The 20,529-nt window shown below is 39.9% G+C and overlaps 1 gene segment (V, D, J or C); it reads right to left on the bottom strand.

Moving 5' to 3' along the window:
* LOC102183586 lies at positions 19,052-19,702 on the bottom strand. The segment is given in 2 exon segments: positions 19,052-19,437; positions 19,654-19,702. Coding segments are annotated over 2 exon segments (435 nt in total).

Genomic DNA, 20,529 nt, shown 5'->3' with positions numbered 1-20,529 from the left:
CTTTAAAAATGTTGTTACTAAAATAATACTAGTTTTAAAAAATGAGTGAGAAATTATTTTCTTCTATTTTCTGGAAGAAATTGTGTATAATTCATGCCAATTCCTCTTCAATGTTTGACAGAATTCTTCAATAACACTGTCTGAGTCCACGAAATTTTGTAATTAAAAGTTCAGTTTCTTCATAGACATCATGACTTCAGCTTTCTCTGGCCCCTGCTCTGAGGGGAGTTGAGGAGGGGTGGCCCCTGGAGCCCACAGTGAGGATTGGGGACAGACAGCAGGTGCTTCCAGAGCACTGTGTCGCGGCACAGAAGTAAGTTCCTACATCTGAGGGCTGAGTGCCCATGAGGTGCAGGGAGCTGTGCTGTCTGGACTCTCCAAACCGAACTGTCAGTCTCTGCTGTGTCTTTACTTCTCCACCCTTAGCTAATATCATCAAGAGGACAGGACTGCCCCCAGGCCTCTGCTTATACCACTGTAAGTTGTAAAATGTGCTCGAGAAATTGCAGTATGTAGTGAAGTTCTCTCCTTCTTGTAGAAGCAAGAATTCAGGAAAATGCTTTATCTGTTGTCCATTCATTTCTGTTCAGAAAAACAGAGGGAAGCATCAGAGAAAATCTGATTAGATGTCTAATCTGTCAACTACCCTGGTCTCTCTCATTCTTGTGTATTTTTCTCCTTTGTTTCAAGTCTGTATCCTCAATTGCCTCTATCCTCTTACTTTAAAATTTTTGTGTCTTTTCACAACTTTGCTCTCAATCAGAAAGTCCCACTCCTCCAGTTGTCTGCAGATAAGATTCTGCTGTGCTGAATTTTCTGGGAGCAATCAGGGAAACCCCAAACTCACGTGGTATTTGCATCCATAAGATTAACACTGGTGCTATGAGCAGCATCTCCCTCTTCTTCCTCGTCAGGAAGAGTTGGTGAATCTGCCTGCTCCTAAAGGGTTTTCCTTGCACAAGCTTCTTCCAGACCCACAGAAACATGGTCTGCACTGCTCTTTGGAAAGAAAGGTGAAAGGAGTGACTGCAGTTTGAGGCAGCCAATCAGGCTTACCACTGCTTTACTCAGGTTATTTTCCAGAGGGGCGGGTTTATAGATGCTGCCCCCATGTGGTTGGATCAAATATTGCTGATTTTATAACATTTCTTATAAAGTTCTCTGTTATTATTGCAGATATATTTTAAAGCTCTATTTTATTTTAGAGTATAGTTGATTAACAACGTTGGGCTAGTTTCAGGTTTACAGCAAAGTGATTCAGTTATACATATACATGTATCTATTCTTTGTCAACATTTTTTTCTAACTCCTGTGGTAAGTGTTTGTCAAGGCTTGGAAAGAGTTTACTCATACTGATAGTGTTTAAAAAATGGAAATGAAAGTGAAATTCGCCCAGTCGTGCCCGACTCTTTGCGACCCAATGGACTATACAGTCCATGGAATTCTCCAGACCAGAATACTGGAGTGGGTAGCCTTTCCCTTCTGCAGGGGATCTTCCCAACCCAGTGATCGAACACAGATCTCCCATATTGCAGGTGGATTCTTTAGCAGTTGAGCCACGCAATAGTGTTTGGGGAGGTATATTTTGCCCTTCAGGAATGGATTCTGTGATACTTTAAAAGCCAGGGCTTCAGAATGAAATAAAATGTTTCATTTGTCATTTCCAATTTTATCAGAATCATGTAGTGTGTTTTTCTGTAGGTACTGATGGAATATATTAGGTAATTGTAATAAACATGGAAAAGACCCATAATTTATTGTTAGACAACCTATGATGTCAAAATGGAAGATAAAATGTATCTTTTTCTCTGCTGTCATATAGAATACTCTGGCTGTAAATTACCCAATTTATAGCTTATATATTGGCTGTCTTACCGTGTTACTTTACCACATACCAGGGATTTTAAGAAATCAATATAATTCAAAAAGTGTCTTATCTATCTATCAGACATGAACTCCTCTAAGAAGAGTTTCTTAAAATGAAACAGTTGGATAGAGTACCATCCTATGGCTCTACATAATTTCAGAATTTCTCACTTAGCACTTATTAACTTGTATTATAATGGTTTGTTAATTGTGGGGGCTGGCCCCATGTGCCTAGAGGGCATGTGCAGTATCATCATCAAGAACTAAGCTGTCCTATATGTTGGCTAAAAGCTGCTTAAAGTAAATTAAAATTAAACAGTGGAAGTGAGAAATAGACTCAAGGAATTAACTCTGATAGAGTACCTAAATAACTATGGATGGAGGTTCATGACATTGTACAGGGGACAGGGATCAAGACCATCCCCAAGAAAAAGAAATGTGAAACGACAAAATGGTTGTCTGAGGAGACATTACAAATAGCTGAAAAGAAGAGAAGTGAAAGGCAAAGGAGAAAAGGAAAGATATACTCCTTTGAATGCAGAGTTCCAAAGAATAGCAAGAAGAGAAAAGAAAGCCTTCCTCAGTGATCAGTACAAAGAAATAGAGGAAAACAGTAGAATGGGAAAGACTAGAGATCTCTTCAAGAAAATTAGAGATACCAAAGGAACATTTCATGCAAAGATGGGCACAATAAAGGACAGAAATTATATGGACCTAAAGAAGCAGAAGATATTAAGAAGAGGTGGCAAGAATACAAAGAAGAACTGTACAAAAGAGATCTTCATAACCCAGATAATCATGATGGTATGATCACTCACCTAGAGCCAGACATCCTGAAATGCAAAGTCAATTGGGACTTAGGAAGCATCACTACAAACAAAGCTAGTGGAGGTGATGGAATTCCAGTTGAGCTATTTCAAATCTTAAAAGATGATGCTGTGAAAGTGCTACATTCAATATGCCAGCATATTTGAAAAACTCAGCAGTGGCCACAGGACTGGAAAAGGTCAGTTTTCATTCCAATCCCAAAGAAAGGCAATGCCAAAGAATGTTAAAAACTACCACACAATTGTACTCATCTGATATGCTAGTAAAGCTCAAAATTATCCAAGCCAGGCTTCAACAGTATGTGAACTGTGAACTTCCAGATGTTCAAGCTGGATTTAGAAAAGGCAGAGGAACCAGAGATCAAATTGCCAATATCTGCTGGATCATTGAAAAAGCAAGAGCATTCCAGAAAAACATCTACTTTTGCTTTATTGACTATGCCAAAGCCTTTGACTGTGTAGATTACAGCAAACTGTGGAAAATTCTTCAAGAGATGGGAATACCAGACCACGTGACCTGCCTCTTGAGAAATCTGTATGCAAGTCAGGAAGCAACAGTTAGAACTGGACATGGAACAACAGACTGGTTCCAAATTGGGAAAGGAGTATGTCAAGGCTGTACATTGTCACCCTGCTTATTTAAGTTATATGCAGAGTACATCACGAGAAATGCTGGGCTGGATGAAGCACAAGCTGGAATCAAAATTGCTGCGAGAACAACAATCACCACAGATACCCAGATAACACCACTCTTATGGCAGAAAGTGAAGAAGAACTAAAGAAACTCTTGATGAAAGTGAAAGAGGAGAGTAAAAATGTTGATTTAAAGCTCAAAATTCAGAAAACTAAGATCATGGCATCCGATCCCATCACTTCATGGCAAATAGATGGGGAAACAGTGGAAACAGTGTCAGACTTTATTTTGGGGGGCTCCAGGTCATTTCAGAAGGTCACTTCATGAAATTAAAAGACACCTGCTCCATGGAAGAAAAGTTATGACCAACCTAGACAGCATATTAAAAAGCAGAGACATTACATTGCCAACAAAGGTCCACCTAGACAAAGCTATGGTTTTTCCAGAAGTCATATATGGATGTGAGAGTTGGACTGTAAAGAAAGCTGAGTGCCAATTGGACTGCAAGGAGATCCAACCAGTCCATCCTAAAGGAAATCAGTCTTGAATGTTCATTGGAAGGACTGATGCTGAAGCTGAAACGCCAATACTTTTGCCACCTGATACGGAGAACTGACTCAATTGAAAAGACCCTGATGCTGGGAAAGATTGAAGGTGGGAGGAGAAGGGGTAGACAGAGGATGAGATGGTTGGGTGGCATCACCAACTCAATGGACATGAGTATGAGTAATCTCTGGGAGCTGGTGATGAACATGAGTTTGAGCAAACTCTGGGAGTTGGTGATGGACATGAGTTTGGGCAAACTGGGAGTTGGTGATGGACAGGGAGGCCTGTCATGCTGCAGTCCATGGGGTCAGAAAGTGTCAGACATGCCTGAGTGACTGAATTGAACTGAACTGAAAATTAAATAGAATTAAGTTTTAGCTTTTCAGTCAAGGAGACATAAGAGATACAGGTTCGATCTCTGGGTCAGGAAGATCCCTGGAGAAGGACATGGCAACCCACTCCAGTATTCTTGCCTGGAGAATTTTGCCTGGAGAGCCTGCTGGGCTACAGGCCACACTTATACTACTAGGCTAGGGGCTATTAGACAGTGCAGATAGAGACCATTTCCACCACCTCTGAGAATTCTATTGGACTGTGATGTTCTAGAAGGGACGATCTATGAAAACAAGAAATTTTGTCTTTCATATTATAATTTAAGTCCCAGGTATGTGATATACACTAAATAAATATTTGTTTATTGTTCATAACCATGTTCCCAGAAACTACTTGAATACCTGGTAAATAGTGAATATTCAAACATTTCTTGAGTGACAAATAAATGTGTGTATTTTCATGCTTGAGAGTTTGAACTCAACATAGGCCAAAGACCAATTTAAATGCATTATCCCAAAAATGCAGGGGCGGTCCTAAGATGGCAGAGGAATAGGACGGGGAGACCACTTTCTCCCTCACAAATTCACCAAAACAACATTTCAACGCTGAGCAAACTCCACAAAACAACTTTTGAATGCTGGCAGAGGACATCAGGCATCCAGAAAAGCAGATCATTGACTTCAAAAACAGGTAGGAAAAAATATAAAAGATGAAAAAAAAGACAAAAGAGGTGGGGAGGGAGCTCTGTTCCAGGAAGGGAATCCCATCCCAGGAAGGGAAGCTTAAGAAGAGAGGTTTCCAAACACCAGGAAACACTCTCCCTGCCGAGTCTATGGCAAGCCTTGGAAACACAGAGGGCAACGTAACAGGAAGGAAAAATAAATAAATAATTAAAACCAACAGATTAGAAGCCCAACAGTAACTCCCCCAGCAGAAAAGCAGGGCAAACGCCTGCATCCGCCACTAGCAAGTGGGGGCAGGGCAGGGAGGCGCGGGAGGCGCGAGCTGCAGTGCTTTTAAGAATCGGGCAGGAATGCCCTGCGCATAGCCAGAGCGAACTAACTTGGGCTAGCAAACCAGACTGTGGGATAGCTACCATGCAAAAAGCTCGAACATAAGACACCGCCAGGACTGTGCACAGAACAAAGGGCGGAACAGAACTAGCTGGCTGCAGACCATCCCCCGCAGGTGACAGGCAGCCAGAGCTGTAAGGGCTGGAAGGGGGCAATCGCAGCCCCGGACCCAGAGAGACTTTACCTACCAAACTGCAAGCAGGCTTCTTTCCTAAGACTTCCGGGGGTTCTGGACAGTCACCATCTGCCTCACAAGGGATGCCAGTGGTACACCCAGAAAACTGAGCAGCAGAGATGGGAAAGGTGCCAAGTCGCAGCGACCACGCTCGCCAAACACCTGAGCTACTCGGACCTGGGAAGGGCACAAAACGCAGTCCCAAATGAATCTGTGCCTCTGAAGGCTACCTGAGCGCCGAACCTGAATGGCTTAGACTGGGGAGGTGCATGCAGCCTAGGGCCGGCCTCAGACGGTTCCCGGTGGAGCAACGTAGAGTCTGAGTGGTTTGTGCACCGTGAGCAAGGGCAGGCCCAGTGGGGCTGAGACACTACCTGCACACGAGGGTTATTTGTTTGCAGCACCCCTCCCTCCCCACAGCACGACTGAACAAGTGAACCTAAAAAAAAAAAAAGTGTCCACCACCACCCCCTCTGTGTCAGGATGGAAATCAGACACTGACGAGACCAGCAAACAGAATAAGATATACAAAGGGAACCGCCTTGGAACTGACCCCACACTGCCCACAACACCAGAGAAAGGGTCAGATATATCTTTACTATTTTTACAACCATTCTTTTTTTCCCCCCATTTTTAATTTTTTGTTGATGTTGTTGTGTGGTTGTTTTATCTTCTTTTCTTTTTTTTTCAAATTTTTAAAAATTGTTAAGTCCTCTATTTCTCCTTTTTCTATAACCTGCTATTACTTTTCAAAAAAAAAAAACCACACCCTATTTTTAACAGCAAATGCCATATATAGTCTTTGTGTGGTTGTTGTTGTTTTTTTAATAATTCTTGTGGCTCTATTTTTTTGTTTTTGTTTTTTTCCTTTCTTCTTCTTTTCTTTAATACTGTATTTTTGAAAATCCAACCTCTACTCTAGATTTTTAATCTTTGCTTTTTGTTTTTTTCGTTGTCAATTTTGTAGATTTAAAAACCCAAGCTTCACTACCCAGTTTTACCTGAGAGCGAGATTACTGGCTTAACCACTCTCCCTTCCTTTGGACTCTCCTTTTTCTCCACCAGGTGTCCTCTGTCTCCTCCCTCCCTCTTCTCTTCTCTATCCAACTCTGTGAATCTCTGTGTGTTCCAGATGGGGGAGAACACTTAAGGAATTGGTTACTGGCTGGATCTGTCTCTCTCCTTTTCATTTCCCTCTTTTATCTTCCTGGCCACCTATGTCTACTTCCTCCCTCTCATCTTCCCTGTATAACTCCGTGAATACCTCTGAGTGGTCCAGACTGTGAAGCGCACATAAGGAAGTGATTACTGGCTAGCTTGTTCTCTCCTCTTTTAATCCCACCTCATCTCATTCCAGTCACCTCTAACTATCCCCTCCCTCTTCTCTTCTCCACGTAACTCAGTGAACCTCTCTGGGTGTCCCTCAATGTGGAGAAACTTTCCATCTTTAACCTAGATGTTTTATTATCCATGCTGTACAGATGGAGAAGTCTTGAGCCTACTGTAGAAATAAAACTGAAAACCAGAAGCAGGAGGCTTAAGTCCAGATCCTGAGAACATCAGAGAACTCCTGAATCCAGGGAACATTAATCAATAGGAGCTCATCAAATGCCTCCATACATACACTGAAACCAAGCACTACCCAAGGGCCAACAAGTTCCAGAGCAAGACATACCATGCAAATTCTCCAGCAACACAGGAACACACCCCTGAGCTTCAATATACAGGCAGCTCAAAGTTACTCCAAAACCATTGATGTCTCATAACACATTACTGGTCACTCCACTGCACCCCAGAGAGAAGAAATCCAGCTCCACCCACCAGAACTCCAACAAAAGAAACCTTGACAAACCACTGATACAACCCCACCCACAGTGAGGAAACTCCATAATAAAGAGAACTCCACAAATTCACAGAATATAGAAAGGCCACCCCAAACGCAGCAATATAACCAAGATGAAGAGACAGAGGAATAATCAGCAGGTAAAGGAACAGGAGAAATGCCCACCAAACCAAACAAAAGAGGAAGAGATAGGGAATCTACCTGAGAAAAAATTCCAAATATTGATAGTGAAAATGATCCAAAATCTTGAAATCAAAATGGAATCACAGATAAATAGCCTGGAGACATGGATTGAGAAGATGCAAGAAGGGTTTAACGAGGACCTAGAAGAAATAAAAAAGAGTCAATATATAATGAATAATGCAATAAATGAGATCAGAAACACTCTGGAGGCAACAAATAGTAGAATAACGGAGGTAGAAGATAGGCTTAGTGAAACAGAACAGTAGAAATAAATGAATCAGAGAGGAAAAAAGAAAAATGAATTAAAGGAAATGAGGACAATCTCAGAGACCTCCAGGACAATATGAAACACTCTAACATTCAAGTTATAGGTGTCCCAGAAGAAGAAGGCAAAAAGAAAGACCATGAGAAAATCTTTGAGGAGATAATAGTTGAAAACTTCCCTAAAATGGGGAAGGAAATAATCACCAAGTCCAAGAAACCCAGAGAGTTCCAAATAGGATAAACCCAAGGTGAAACACCCAAAGACACATATTAATCGAATTAACAAAGACCAAACACAAAGAACAAATATTGAAAGCAGCAAGGGAAAAACAATAAATAACACACAAGGCGATACTCATAAGGATAACAGCTGATCTTTCAATAGAAACTCTTCAGGCCAGGAGGGAATGGCAAGACATACTTAAAGTGATGAAAGAAAATAACCTACAGCCCAGATTACTGTATCCAGCAAGGATCTCATTCAAATATGGAGGAGATATCAAAAGCTTTACAGACAAGCAAAAGCTGAGAGAATTCAGCACCACCAAACCAGCTCTCTAACAAATGCTAAAAGATATTCTCTAGACAGGAAACACAAAAAGGGTGTATAAACCCGAACCCAAAACAATAAAATAAATGGCAATGGGATCATACTTATCAATAATTACCTTAAACGTAAATGGGTTGAATGCCCCAACCAAAAGGCAAAGACTGGCTGAATGGATACAAAAACAAGACCCCTATATGTGCTGCCTACAAGAGACCCACCTCAAAACAAGGGACACATACAGACTAAAAGTGAAGGGCTGGAAAAAGATACATCATGCAAATAGAGACCAAAAGAAAGCAGGAGTAGCAATACTCATATCCGATAAAATAGACTTTAAAACAAAGGCTGTGAAAAGAGACGAAGAAGGCCACTACATAATGATCAAAGGATCAATCCAAAGAGAAGATATAACAATTATAAATATATATGCACTCAGCATAGGAGCACCGCAATATGCAAGACAAATGCTAACAAGTATGAAAGGGGAAATTAACAATAACACAATAATAGTGGGAGACTTTAATACCCCGCTCACACCTATGGACAGGTCAACTAAACAGAAAATTAACAAAGAAACGCAAACTTTAAATGATACAATAGACTGGTTAGACCTAATTGATATCTATAGGACATTTCACCCCAAAACAATGAATTTCACCTTTTTCTAAAGTGCTCACGGAACCTTCTCCAGGATAGATCACATCCTGGGCCATAAATCTAACCTTTATAAATTCAAAAATATCGAAATCATTCCAAGCATCTTTTCTGACCATAATGCATTAAGATTAGATCTCTATTACAGGAGAAAAAATTTAAAAATTCCAACATATGGAGGCTGAATAACACTCTTCTGAATAACCAACAAATCGCAGAAGTAATCAAAAAAGAAATCAAAATAAGCATAGAAACAAATGAAAATGAAAACACAACAACCCAAAACCTGTGGGACACTATAAAAGCAATGCTAAGAGGAAAGTTCATAGCAATACAGGCATACTTCAAGAAACAAGAAAAAAGTCAAATAAATAACCTAACTCCACACCTAAAGCAACTAGGAAAGGAAGAAATGGAGAACCCCCGAGTTCGTAGAAGGAAAGAAATCTTAAAAATTAGGGCAGAAATAAATGCAAAAGAAACAAAAGAGACCATAGCAAAAATTAACAAAGCCAAAAGCTGGTTCTTTGAGAGGATAAATAAAATTGACAAACCATTAGCCAGACTCATCAAGAAACAAAGGGAGAAAAATCAAATCAATAAAATTAGAAATGACAATGGAGAGATCACAACAGACAACACAGAAATACAAAGGATCATAAGAGACTACTATCAGCAATTATATGCCAATAAAACGGACAACGTGGAAGAAATGGACAAATTCTTAGAAAAGTACAACTTTCCAAAACTGAGCCAGGAAGAAATAGAAAATCTTAACAGACCCATCAGAAGCACGGAAATTGAAAATGTAATCAGAAATCTTCCAGCAGAGAAAAGCCTAGGACCAGACAGCTTCACAGCTGAATTCTACCAATAGTTTAGAGAAGAGCTAACACCTATCCTACTCAAACTCTTCCAGAAAATTGCATTCTATGAGGCCACCATTACCCTAATACCAAAACCTGACAAGCATGCCACAAAAAAAGAAAACTACAGGCCAATATCACTGATGAACATAGATGCAAACATCCTCAACAAAATTCTAGCAATCAGAATCCAACAACACATTAAAAAGATCATACACCATGACCAAGTGGGCTTTATCCCAGGGATGCAAGGATTCTTCAATATCCGCAAATCAATCAATGTAATTCACCACATTAACAAATTGAAAAATAAAGCCATATGATTATCTCAATAGATGCAGAGAAGGCCTTTGACAAAATTCAACATCCATTTATGATAAAAACTCTCCAGAAAGCAGGAATAGAAGGAACATACCTGAACATAATAAAAGCTATATATGACAAACCCTCAGCAAACATTATCCTCAATGGTCAGAAACTGAAAGCATTTCCCCTAAAGTCAGGAACAAGACAAGGGTGCCCACTTTCATCACTACTATTCAACATAGTTCTGGAAGTTTTGGCCACAGCAATCAGAGCAGAGAAAGAAATAAAAGGAATCCAAATTGGAAAAGAAGAAGTAAAACTCTCACTGTTTGCAGATGACATGATCCTCTACATAAAAAACCCTAAAGACTCCACCAGAAAATTACTAGAGCTAATCAATGAATATAGTAAAGTTGAAGGATATAAAATCAACACACAGAAATCCCTTGCATTCCTATACATGAATAATGAGAAAGTAGAAAAAGAAATTAAGGAAACAATTCCATTCACCATTGCAATGAAAAGAATAAAATACTTAGTGATATATCTACCTAAAGAAACTAAAGACCTATATATATATAAAACTATAAAACACTGATGAAAGAAATCAAAGAGGACACTAATAGATGGAGAAATATACCATGTTCATGGATCGGAAGAATCAATATAGTGAAAATGAGAATACTACCCAAAGCAATCTACAGATTCAATGCAATCCCTATCAAGCTACCAGCCATATTTTTCACAGAACTAGAACAAATAATTTCAAGATTTGTATGGAAATACAAAAACCCTCGAATAGCCAAAGCAATCTTGAGAAAGAAGAATGGAACTGGAGGAATCAACTTGCCTGACTTCAGGCTCTACTACAAAGCCACAGTCATCAAGACAGTATGCTACTGGCACAAAGACAGAAATAGAGATCAATGGAACAAAATAGAAAGCCCAGAGATAAATCCACACACATATGGATGCTTTATCTTCAACAAAGGAGGCAAGAATATACAATGGAGTAAAGACAATCTCTTTAACAAGTGGTGCTGGGAAAACTGGTCAAACACTTGTAAAAGAATGAAACTAGATTACTTTCTAACACCACACACAAAAACAAACTCAAAATGGATTAAAGATCTAAACGTAAGACCAGAAACTATGAAACTCCTAGAGGAGAACATAGGCAAAACACTCTCCAACATAAACCACAGCAGGATCCTCTATGATCCACCTCCCAGAAATCTGGGAATAAAAGCAAAAATGAACAAATGGGATCTAATTAAAATTAATAGCTTCTGCACAACAAAGGAAACTATAAGTAAGGTGAAAAGACAGCCTTCTGAATGGGAGAAAACAATAGCAAATGAAGCAACTGACAAACAACTAATCTCAAAAATATACAAGCAACTTATGCAGCTCAAGTCCAGAAAAATAAATGACCCAATCAAAAAGTGGGCCAAAGAACTAAATAGACATTTCTCCAAAGAAGACATACAGATGGCTAACAAACACATGAAAAGATGCTCAACATCACTCATTATTAGAGAAATGCAAATCAAGACCACAATGAGGTATCACTTCACACCAGTCATAATGGCTGTGATCCAAAAGTCTACAAGCAATAAATGCTGGAGAGGGTGTGGAGAAAAGGGAACCCTGTTACACTGTTGGTGGGAATGCAAACTAGTATAGCCACTATGGAAAACAGTGTGGAGATTCCTTAAAAAATTCCAAATAGAATTGCCTTATAACCCAGCAATCCCACTGCTGGGCATACACACTGAGGAAACCAGAATTGAAAGAGACACATGTTCCCCAATGTTCATCGCAGCACTGTTTATAATAGCCAGGACATGGAAACAACCTAGATGTCCACCAGCAGATGAATGGATAAGAAAGCTGTGGTACACATACACAATGGAGTATTGCTCAGCTATTAAAAAGAATAGATTTGAATCAGTTCTAATGAGATGGATGAAACTGGAGCCGATTATACAGAGTGAAGTAAGCCAGAAAGAAAAACACCAATACAGTATACTAACACATATATATGGAATTTAGAAAAATGGTAATGATGACCCTGTATGCAAGACAGCAAAAGAGACACAGATGTGTAGAGCGGACTTTTGGACTCTGAGGGGGGGGGGGATGATTGGGAGAATGGCATTGAAACATGTATACTATCATGTAAGAAACGAAGTGCCAGTCTATGTTCAATGCAGGATGCAGGATGCTTGGGGCTGGTGCACAGGGATGATCCGGAGTGATGATGTGGGTGGGAGGGTGATGGGGGGTTCATGGTTGGGAGCTCATGTACACCCATGGCAGATTCATGTCAATGTATGCCAAAACCAATACAGTATTGTAAATTAAAATAAAGTAAAAATAAAAATAGATAGATAAATAAATAAATAAATAAATAAATAAATGCATTATCCCATGAATGTAAACAATCAGACTGGCTATAGCTATTTAGAAATGTTACTTTTAGGAAATGTGTTAGAATACTCCTTCTGTCATAACAAACTATCACAAATTTGAGACCGAAATGCCTCCAATGATCCATGATTCCTGATATCCATGACCCTGTGTAGACCTTGTGTAGACCTTGTGCACACTGAATCTGTGCTGGCTTGGTGACTCACTGTAATATGCATCAACATTAATATTGTGGCAATGGTGAGACTAAACATGAAGACTCTTTCTCAGCTTATCCTTTTGCGAGGCATCAGATGAGATGAACAGCTTCCCTGAGAGACCACTAAAAGAGAGTGCATGGAAGGGCCATGGTAATGATTGTGATTATGGAAATAATTTTATAACTAAGCTAATTTACCAAAAGTCATTGAACTGTAGATGCAAAATGGATGAATTTTATGGAATGTCAGTTATACCTCAATAGAGCTGGTTAAAGTAGATAAGATTTATGTTCTATATTGCCTGTGTCACAGCTCATGAATCAGGTTAGTTTCGTTGAACATGCACACATTTATTTAAACAAGGATTTCGTGCCCATGATTTCTAAGCTCCAAAAGTTATAAAAGCAATATTCTCTGTTCTCTGTAAGCTCAAAATATTGTTGGAAAAATAAAACATAATCAGGGAAATTTTAATAGTGCAAGATAGCGCTAATTAAGATTGTCCAGAATCTAAATCTACTTCTGGGAAATTGATAGTATAAACTGACTACATAAACTTCTTTCTAGTGAACAACTGAAATAAACAAAGGAAACAGAGTAGGTCCTAAAACTAGACAGCAGTGCCTTCTACGTGCTCAAATTTAAATTGTGTTCTGAAAAGTGGAACAGAATTGGAAGCTATCTCAATGACTAACCTCTATCTTTACTGCCCAAGAGAAGAGATGCAGAAATCCTGTCATAAACACTCAACCAGCTGCAGGCAGTGTACAAATTCTTGGGGCAGGAAATTGGGAGACAGAATTTGAAATTGCAGAGGAATCTACCCTCAAGATAAAGCTCAATATTTTTCTCAGGTGTATTTTATCAGCTTACATAGCATATTACATGTATTCTACTAAGTATCCATGGTCTATCATGTTTCTCACTGTCAATGGGAAATAAGTTCATAAGGTGTTATATTGAGAGAATGAGTGGAATATTATAATATGTAATGAGTATAACCAAGCAATACTTGCTATGATTGTTTATTTTTCCCATTATTGACTCTTGCTCCCACTTCTCAGGCTATTTCTATACTACAAGAAAGGACATAACAGTAAGCATAATTTCACTTATCAGGGAAGAAACTGTCACCTTGTGAAGTAATTTAGAGCTTTCTTTCCAAGCCTCTTATTCTCCAGCCAGAATCCTCCTATGTATTCTATGTTTGAAGTCAATCCCTTTTATATCTGGCAGGCAAATGAGAGGGAGAGGAAAAAAAAAAAAAAAGGCCAGTTCTCCTGAATTCTCTCTCTCTAGATGTTTGCACTGAGTTTACTGACTGGTTCAGCAACCACAGGCCCAACCTTGACTAGACTTTCTCACAATTTAGTGCTTCCCAGGTGGCTGCACTCAATATGCCAGCAAATTTGGAAAACTCAGCAGTGGCCACAGGATTAGAAAAGGTCAGTTTTCATTCCAATCCCCCAAAAAAGGCAATGCCAAAGAATGCTCAAACTACTGCACAATTGCACTCATCTCACATGCTAGTAAAGGAATGCTCAAAATTCTCCAAGCCAGGCTTCAGCAATACGTGAACCATGAACTTCCTGATGTTCAAGCTGGTTTTAGAAAAGGCAGAGGAACCAGAGATCAAATTGCCAACATCCGCTGGATCACCAAAAAAGCAAGAGTTCCAGAAAAACATCTATTTCTGCTTTATTGACTATGTCAAAGCCTTTGACTGTGTGGATCACAAGAAACTGTGGAAAATTCTGAAAGAGATGGAAACACCAGACCACCTGACCTGCCTCTTGAGAAATCTGTATGCAGGTCAGGAAGCAACAGTTAGAACTGGACATGGAACAACAGACTGGTTCCAAATAGGAAAAGGAGTACGTCAAGGCTGTATATTGTCACCCTGCTTATTTAACTTCTATGCAGAGTACATCATGAGGAACGCTGGACTGGAAGAAACACAAGCTGGAATCAAGATTGTCGGGAGAAATATCAATAACCTCAGATATGCAGATGACACCACCCTTGTGGCAGAAACTGAAGAGGAACTAAAAAGCCTGTTGATGAAAGTGAAAGAGGAGAGTGAAAAAGTTGGCTTAAAGCTCAACATTCAGAAAACGAAGATCATGGCATCTGGTCCCATCACTTCATGGGAAATAGATGGGGAAACAGTGGAAACAGTGGAAACAGTGTCAGACTTTATTTTGGGGGGGCTCCAAAATCACTGCAGATGGTGACTGCAGCCATGAAATTAAAAGACGCTTACTCCTTGGAAGAAAAGTTATGACCAACCTAGATAGCATATTCAAAAACAGACATTACTTTGCCGACTAATGTCCATCTAGTCAAGGCTATAGTTTTTCCTGTGGCCATGTATGGATGTGAGAGTTGGACTGTGAAAAAGGCTGAGCACAGAAGAATTGATGCTTTTGAACTGTGGTGTTGGAGAAGACTCTTGAGAATCCCTTGGACTGCAAGGAGATCCAACCAGTCCATTCTGAAGATCAGCCCTGGGATTTCTTTGGAAGGAATGATGCTAAAGCTGAAATTCCAGTGCTTCGGCCACCTCATGCGAAGAGTTGACTCATTGGGAAAGACTCTGATGCTGGGAGGGATTGGGGGCAGGAGGAGAAGGGGATGACATTGGATGAGATGGCTGGATGGCATCACGGACTCGATGGACGTGAGTCTGAGTGAACTCCGGGAGTTGGTGATGGACAAGGAGGCCTGTTGTGCTGTGATTCATGGGGTCGCAAAGAGTTGGACACGACTGAGCGACTGAACTGAACTGAACTGAGGTGGCACTAGGGGTAAAGGGGTATGGGAGTGTCAGTGTAGCAGATATAAGAGGTGTGGGTTTGATCCCTGGGTTGGGAAGATCCCCTGGAGGAGGGCATGGCAACCCCACTCTAGTATTCTTGCCTGGAGAATCCCACGTACAGAGGAGCCTGGTTGGCTACAGTCCATGGGGTTGCAGAGGCAGACACGATTGAAGAGACTTAGCATAGAGGGCAGCAAGGAAGCCAGTGTAAGTATCACAAAACATCTGAGTAGGACACCAGATGGCAGTGTTTCAGCTTTCATGCCTGCTACATGCAGTGTGCCAGAGTCTGATTCTCAAGGAAGGAAAATAGAAAGATTTAAATAAACTCAGCCATTAAAAAGAATACATTTGCATCAGTTCTAATGAGATGGATGAAACTGGAGCCGATTATACAGAGTGAAGTAAGCCAGAAAGAAAAACACCAATACAGTATACTAACACATATATATGGAATTTAGAAAGATGGTAACAATAACCCTGTATGCGAGACAGCAAAAGAGACACAGATGTATAGAATGGACTTTTGGACCCTGAGGGAGAGGGAGAGGGGGGGATGATTTGGGAGAATGGCATTGAAACATGTATACTATCATATAAGAAATGAATCACCAGTCTTTGTTCGATGCAGGATGCAGGATGCTTGGGGCTGGTGCACGGGGATGATCCAGAGGGATGATGTGCGGTGGGAGGTGGGAGGGGGGTTCATGGTTGGGAGCTCATGTACACCCGTGGCGGATTCATGTCAATGTATGCCAAAACCAATACAGTATTGTAAAATAAAATAAAGTAAAAAAAAAAAAAAAGAATTCACCAAGTAAAGATGAGTAAAGATGTAAAGGAACTTCAGAGATAACACCGTGTAGATGTTTGGGAAGACAGCATCACAGGAGTGTTTAGAGAATAATACCCCATTGTAGCCCTCAATTTTTCCAGCATACTATTATATAAAAAACTTGCTAAAGCATTCAGCACTGTTAACTGATTAGTGGATGATTTCCTCATCTACTCATCCTGCGACTTAGTGCCTAGATTTGGAATCTTCTATTCTAGTTCACTTTCGGTTCCAGTTTAAACCAGTAATGTCACCATCACTCAGATGTCCAGCCACCCTATTTCGAGTCCAAGTGTTTCTCCATAGTCCAGACCTTGCACCTCAGGAGCCCCCTAAAATGCTACACTCTGGCTGATACTAAAAGATAGAGAAGCATTTCACAGTTAGGAAAGTTATGGTTCATTTCCTAAAGATAAAAAAAAAATGAAACAATAAAACCTATCTCATAAGGTTTTGATATTTAAATTAGATGATGAATCTGAAATGCATACCACAGTGCCTGACATAGAATAAGCTAAAAAAATACCATCTTTCTTTTTTTTCTAGTGAAATCTGCCTTTTCTTCAATATCCAGAACCTGTGACTTGTTACTACTTTTTTTTTTCCCTCCACATTGGTTAGATGAGGGAAACTATAGGAAATTTATTTAATCACTGATTTTCTTTGAGACAGTCGTTATTTTTCCCTGTCCTCTTGGGTCATATTCTCCTAGCTATATTAGTACATTCAGGGTGCTGAAAGGATACAGATGGAGCACTCAGAGGAAGCTTTATTTTCACTTACCTGATCAATGATAATATTGTTTTAGTATATTTATTAGGTATTGAATGAAAAATTTCTGAATTGGATCTCTAAGATTGTCCCATTCTTCTTGACTGTTTTCTTTACTGATTAATTTGTATGTGTTTTATATATTATTTTCATTTGAGTCCTTTTTCAGAAATATACATTGCAAATATAGTTTGAAAGTCTGCACATTGACTTTCCACCCTCTTACCATTGATATTCAACACAGACATTTTAATATATATCTTCATTTTCATAAGAAGCTAGCTTGAAAGTTTTATTTACTTAAACACTTTAAAAATCTTTCCCTTTGTAACTTCTATTGGTTTGGGTGAGAAGTCAGGTATCACTGTTTTTTCAAAGTTCTGATAGCTCTTATTTTTTCCAGTAGATTTATTATCTCTACTTTTACAATTAATTTTTATTGGAGTATAGTTGCTTTACAATGTTTCTGTTGTATAGCAAAGTGAATCAGTTATATGTATACACATATCCACTCTTTTTTAGATTGTGCTCCTGTATAGGTCATTATAGAATATTAAGTAGAGTTTCCTGTGTTATACAGAAGGTTCTCATTAGTTATCTATTTTATATATAGCAGTGTGTATATGTGAATCCCAGTCTGCCAGTTTATCCCTCATATATCCCTTTCCCCCTTTGGTAACCATAGTTACTTTTCTACATCCTGGGTTCTATTTTGGTTTTGTAAACACCTTCATTTGTAAATACCACTTTTTAAAATTCCATCTAATAAAAGCGATATCAGATGACACTTGTCTTTCTCTGTCGGCCTTATTCACTCTGCATGACAATCTTCAGGTCCATCCATGCCACTGTGAATGGCACTGTTCTGTTCATTCTCAGGCTGAATAATATGCAATTGTGTATATATGCCATATCTTTTTCATCTATTATTCCATCTTTGGACATTTAGGTTGCTTCCATGTCCACCTACTGTAATTAGTGCTGCAATGAACATTAGGGTGCTTATATCTTTTCTGTTTGTATAGACTACTTCATCAGCTCTAGCAACTGCCTGAGTTCTAATCTTTATATATAACTAATCTCTTATTCGACATCACTGATGGTCAGCTTCCCTGATTGTACCTTAGGTGACACAAAGTCTAAGAACAAAGGACTAAGAAAATGATTTTCATGACGATTCCAGATAACTATACAAAGGTTTGTGATGTGAGTGTATTTTAGTGAAGCAGTCACTCTAAATTATTATGGAGCAAGTTTATAGCTTTAGACAAGTTTACACATGTTCTGTATGATTGATTTAAAGTTGAAAGTTCAAGCGAAGAATGTATTAGTAGAAAGTTACTGTGGACACATGCTTCCAAATATAGAAAGATCTTTGATTTACTTGAAGATTTAACTACGAAGTTTAATGAAGGCAATATTTATAGATTTGCACGAAGGGTTAAGGAAAACAAAGAAGAGATGGGAAGCATCAAGATACTAGCAACAGCTGAAAGCCTGTATCAACCTGGGCAATCAGAGGAAACTCTTAGTGAAAAGGGAAGGCAAGAGCTGTGAAGTGGATCCTCCAGAAAGGAGTTGCAAGAGATAAAATGTGCTTTCCCAGTTCCAGCATCTACCGGCCTCCTGCTCAAATGGGAGACCCGAAGCAGTGGTGGGAAATTGGGGGACCAAAGGGATGGAGAAACCACAGTGATTCCCTGTCTTCTTCAGGCTCCAGTTCCTGTGGGGCAGGCCCACCTGGTTCCAGCTGTAGCCTGCTGATCCACCTAGAAGGAGCTTTTATTTAGAATTAAATCTTCTGATCCAGACTACAGATGAAGCAACCACAGGACTACCATTTCTCTTCTGGGATGTGCAGGTGTGCACTTCAACTAAGGTCCTGAAGCAGTGGGGCTCTCTCTTATTAAGCTCTGGGGTTTTTGTTCAGCTTTTCCCATTACTTCAAGCACTGTGAGCTCCCAGAGAGCACAGAAGTACTTTGCAGAGTCTTCAAGCTGTAAGGCTGAAATGATGAGGCTGAGGGATTTGTGTGCTTTCTGGAGGTTTACAGAGTAGCGGCCATTCCTTGTATTACCGTGTTCTGAATACTGACGAATAAGCAAAGTCATCTCTCCCCTGGGAAGCTGTTTATACCAAAAAATGTAGTAGAAGGCCGTGGTCCAACTTACTTCATATCGACAATTCAGGGTGACTGTCTGCCCCACTTGACTGGGTACAGCTGTCTGGACTTGAGTTACTTGCTGGGCCACACTGTACCCTATGGGGGAAAAAACAGAAAACAGAGATGAAGTAGTAAATAAAATAGTGTGGGATTTAGATTAATTTAGGACCCAGAGACAAACCAAATTGAAATTATAAAATGCTTCTTTTTCCCCAGTCCTCCTTTCCTCCCCAAGTCCCTGTGAAGCACCACATGTCTGTGTGCGGCCATTTCACCCTGAACACTCACACCCATGCTTGGAAGTGTCCCTACCAGAGAAGGTGAAGGCCAGGAACACCCACAGCAGACTGGAGAGCGGCATGAGGCGTCGATTCCCCTGCACAAACGTGCTCAGTTCTGCCTCAGCTGAGAGCTCAGTGTCTCTGTGCCTGGCAGCACATATACATAGTGCCTGTTCCTGTGTGACTCCTTCAAACAGGAAGTGGGGTTTGTCACGTTCATAGATCACATGGTCTTTTTCACAGATGGGAAAAGGTTTTGGCTCACAGATGTTTAATTTTCTGCTTTTCTTTCCCTGATTATTATGTTAGGTGGATCCTGAAAGCATCGTGGAGAAAGCAGTTAGTATTACATGTGTGAGGGCTTCCTTGATGTCTCAGATGGTAAAGAATATGCCTGTAATTCAAGAGACACTGGTTTGATCCCTGAGTTAAGAAGATCCCCTGGAGAAGGGAATGGCAGCCCACTCCAGTGTTCTTGCTTGGAGAATTCCATGGATAGAGGAGCCTGGTGGCTACATTCTATGGAGTCCCAAAAGCTGGACATGACTGGGCGACTAGCACACACACAAATGTTAAAGGTTTGAGCTGAGAGAAACAGAAGACTAAAGAAGTTGACATACATTGATAATAATTTTGCCAGCCCATTCAAAACATATTAATATACACTATGAATCCTTCCTGTAATCTACTTACCGGTCATTCTGGTCATTCATTTAGCCTATGCTTGCATTTCTTTATCCAAAATTTAATGACTCTTAAAAAAATCACAATAAAACAAACTCACAGACCTTTAGCTTTCTTATGTGTGTGCTGTGCTGTTGCTTCAGTCATGTGCAACTCTTTCCAACCCCATGGACTGTAACCTGCCAGGCTCCTCTGTCCATAGGGATTCTGCAGGCAAGAAAAC

The sequence above is a fragment of the Capra hircus genome, chromosome 10 (genome assembly GCF_001704415.2).
Source record: "Capra hircus breed San Clemente chromosome 10, ASM170441v1, whole genome shotgun sequence".
NCBI lineage: Eukaryota > Metazoa > Chordata > Mammalia > Artiodactyla > Bovidae > Capra > Capra hircus.
Note: the sequence above shows the minus strand (reverse complement) of the source record. Positions and strands in the feature narration are given on the sequence as shown.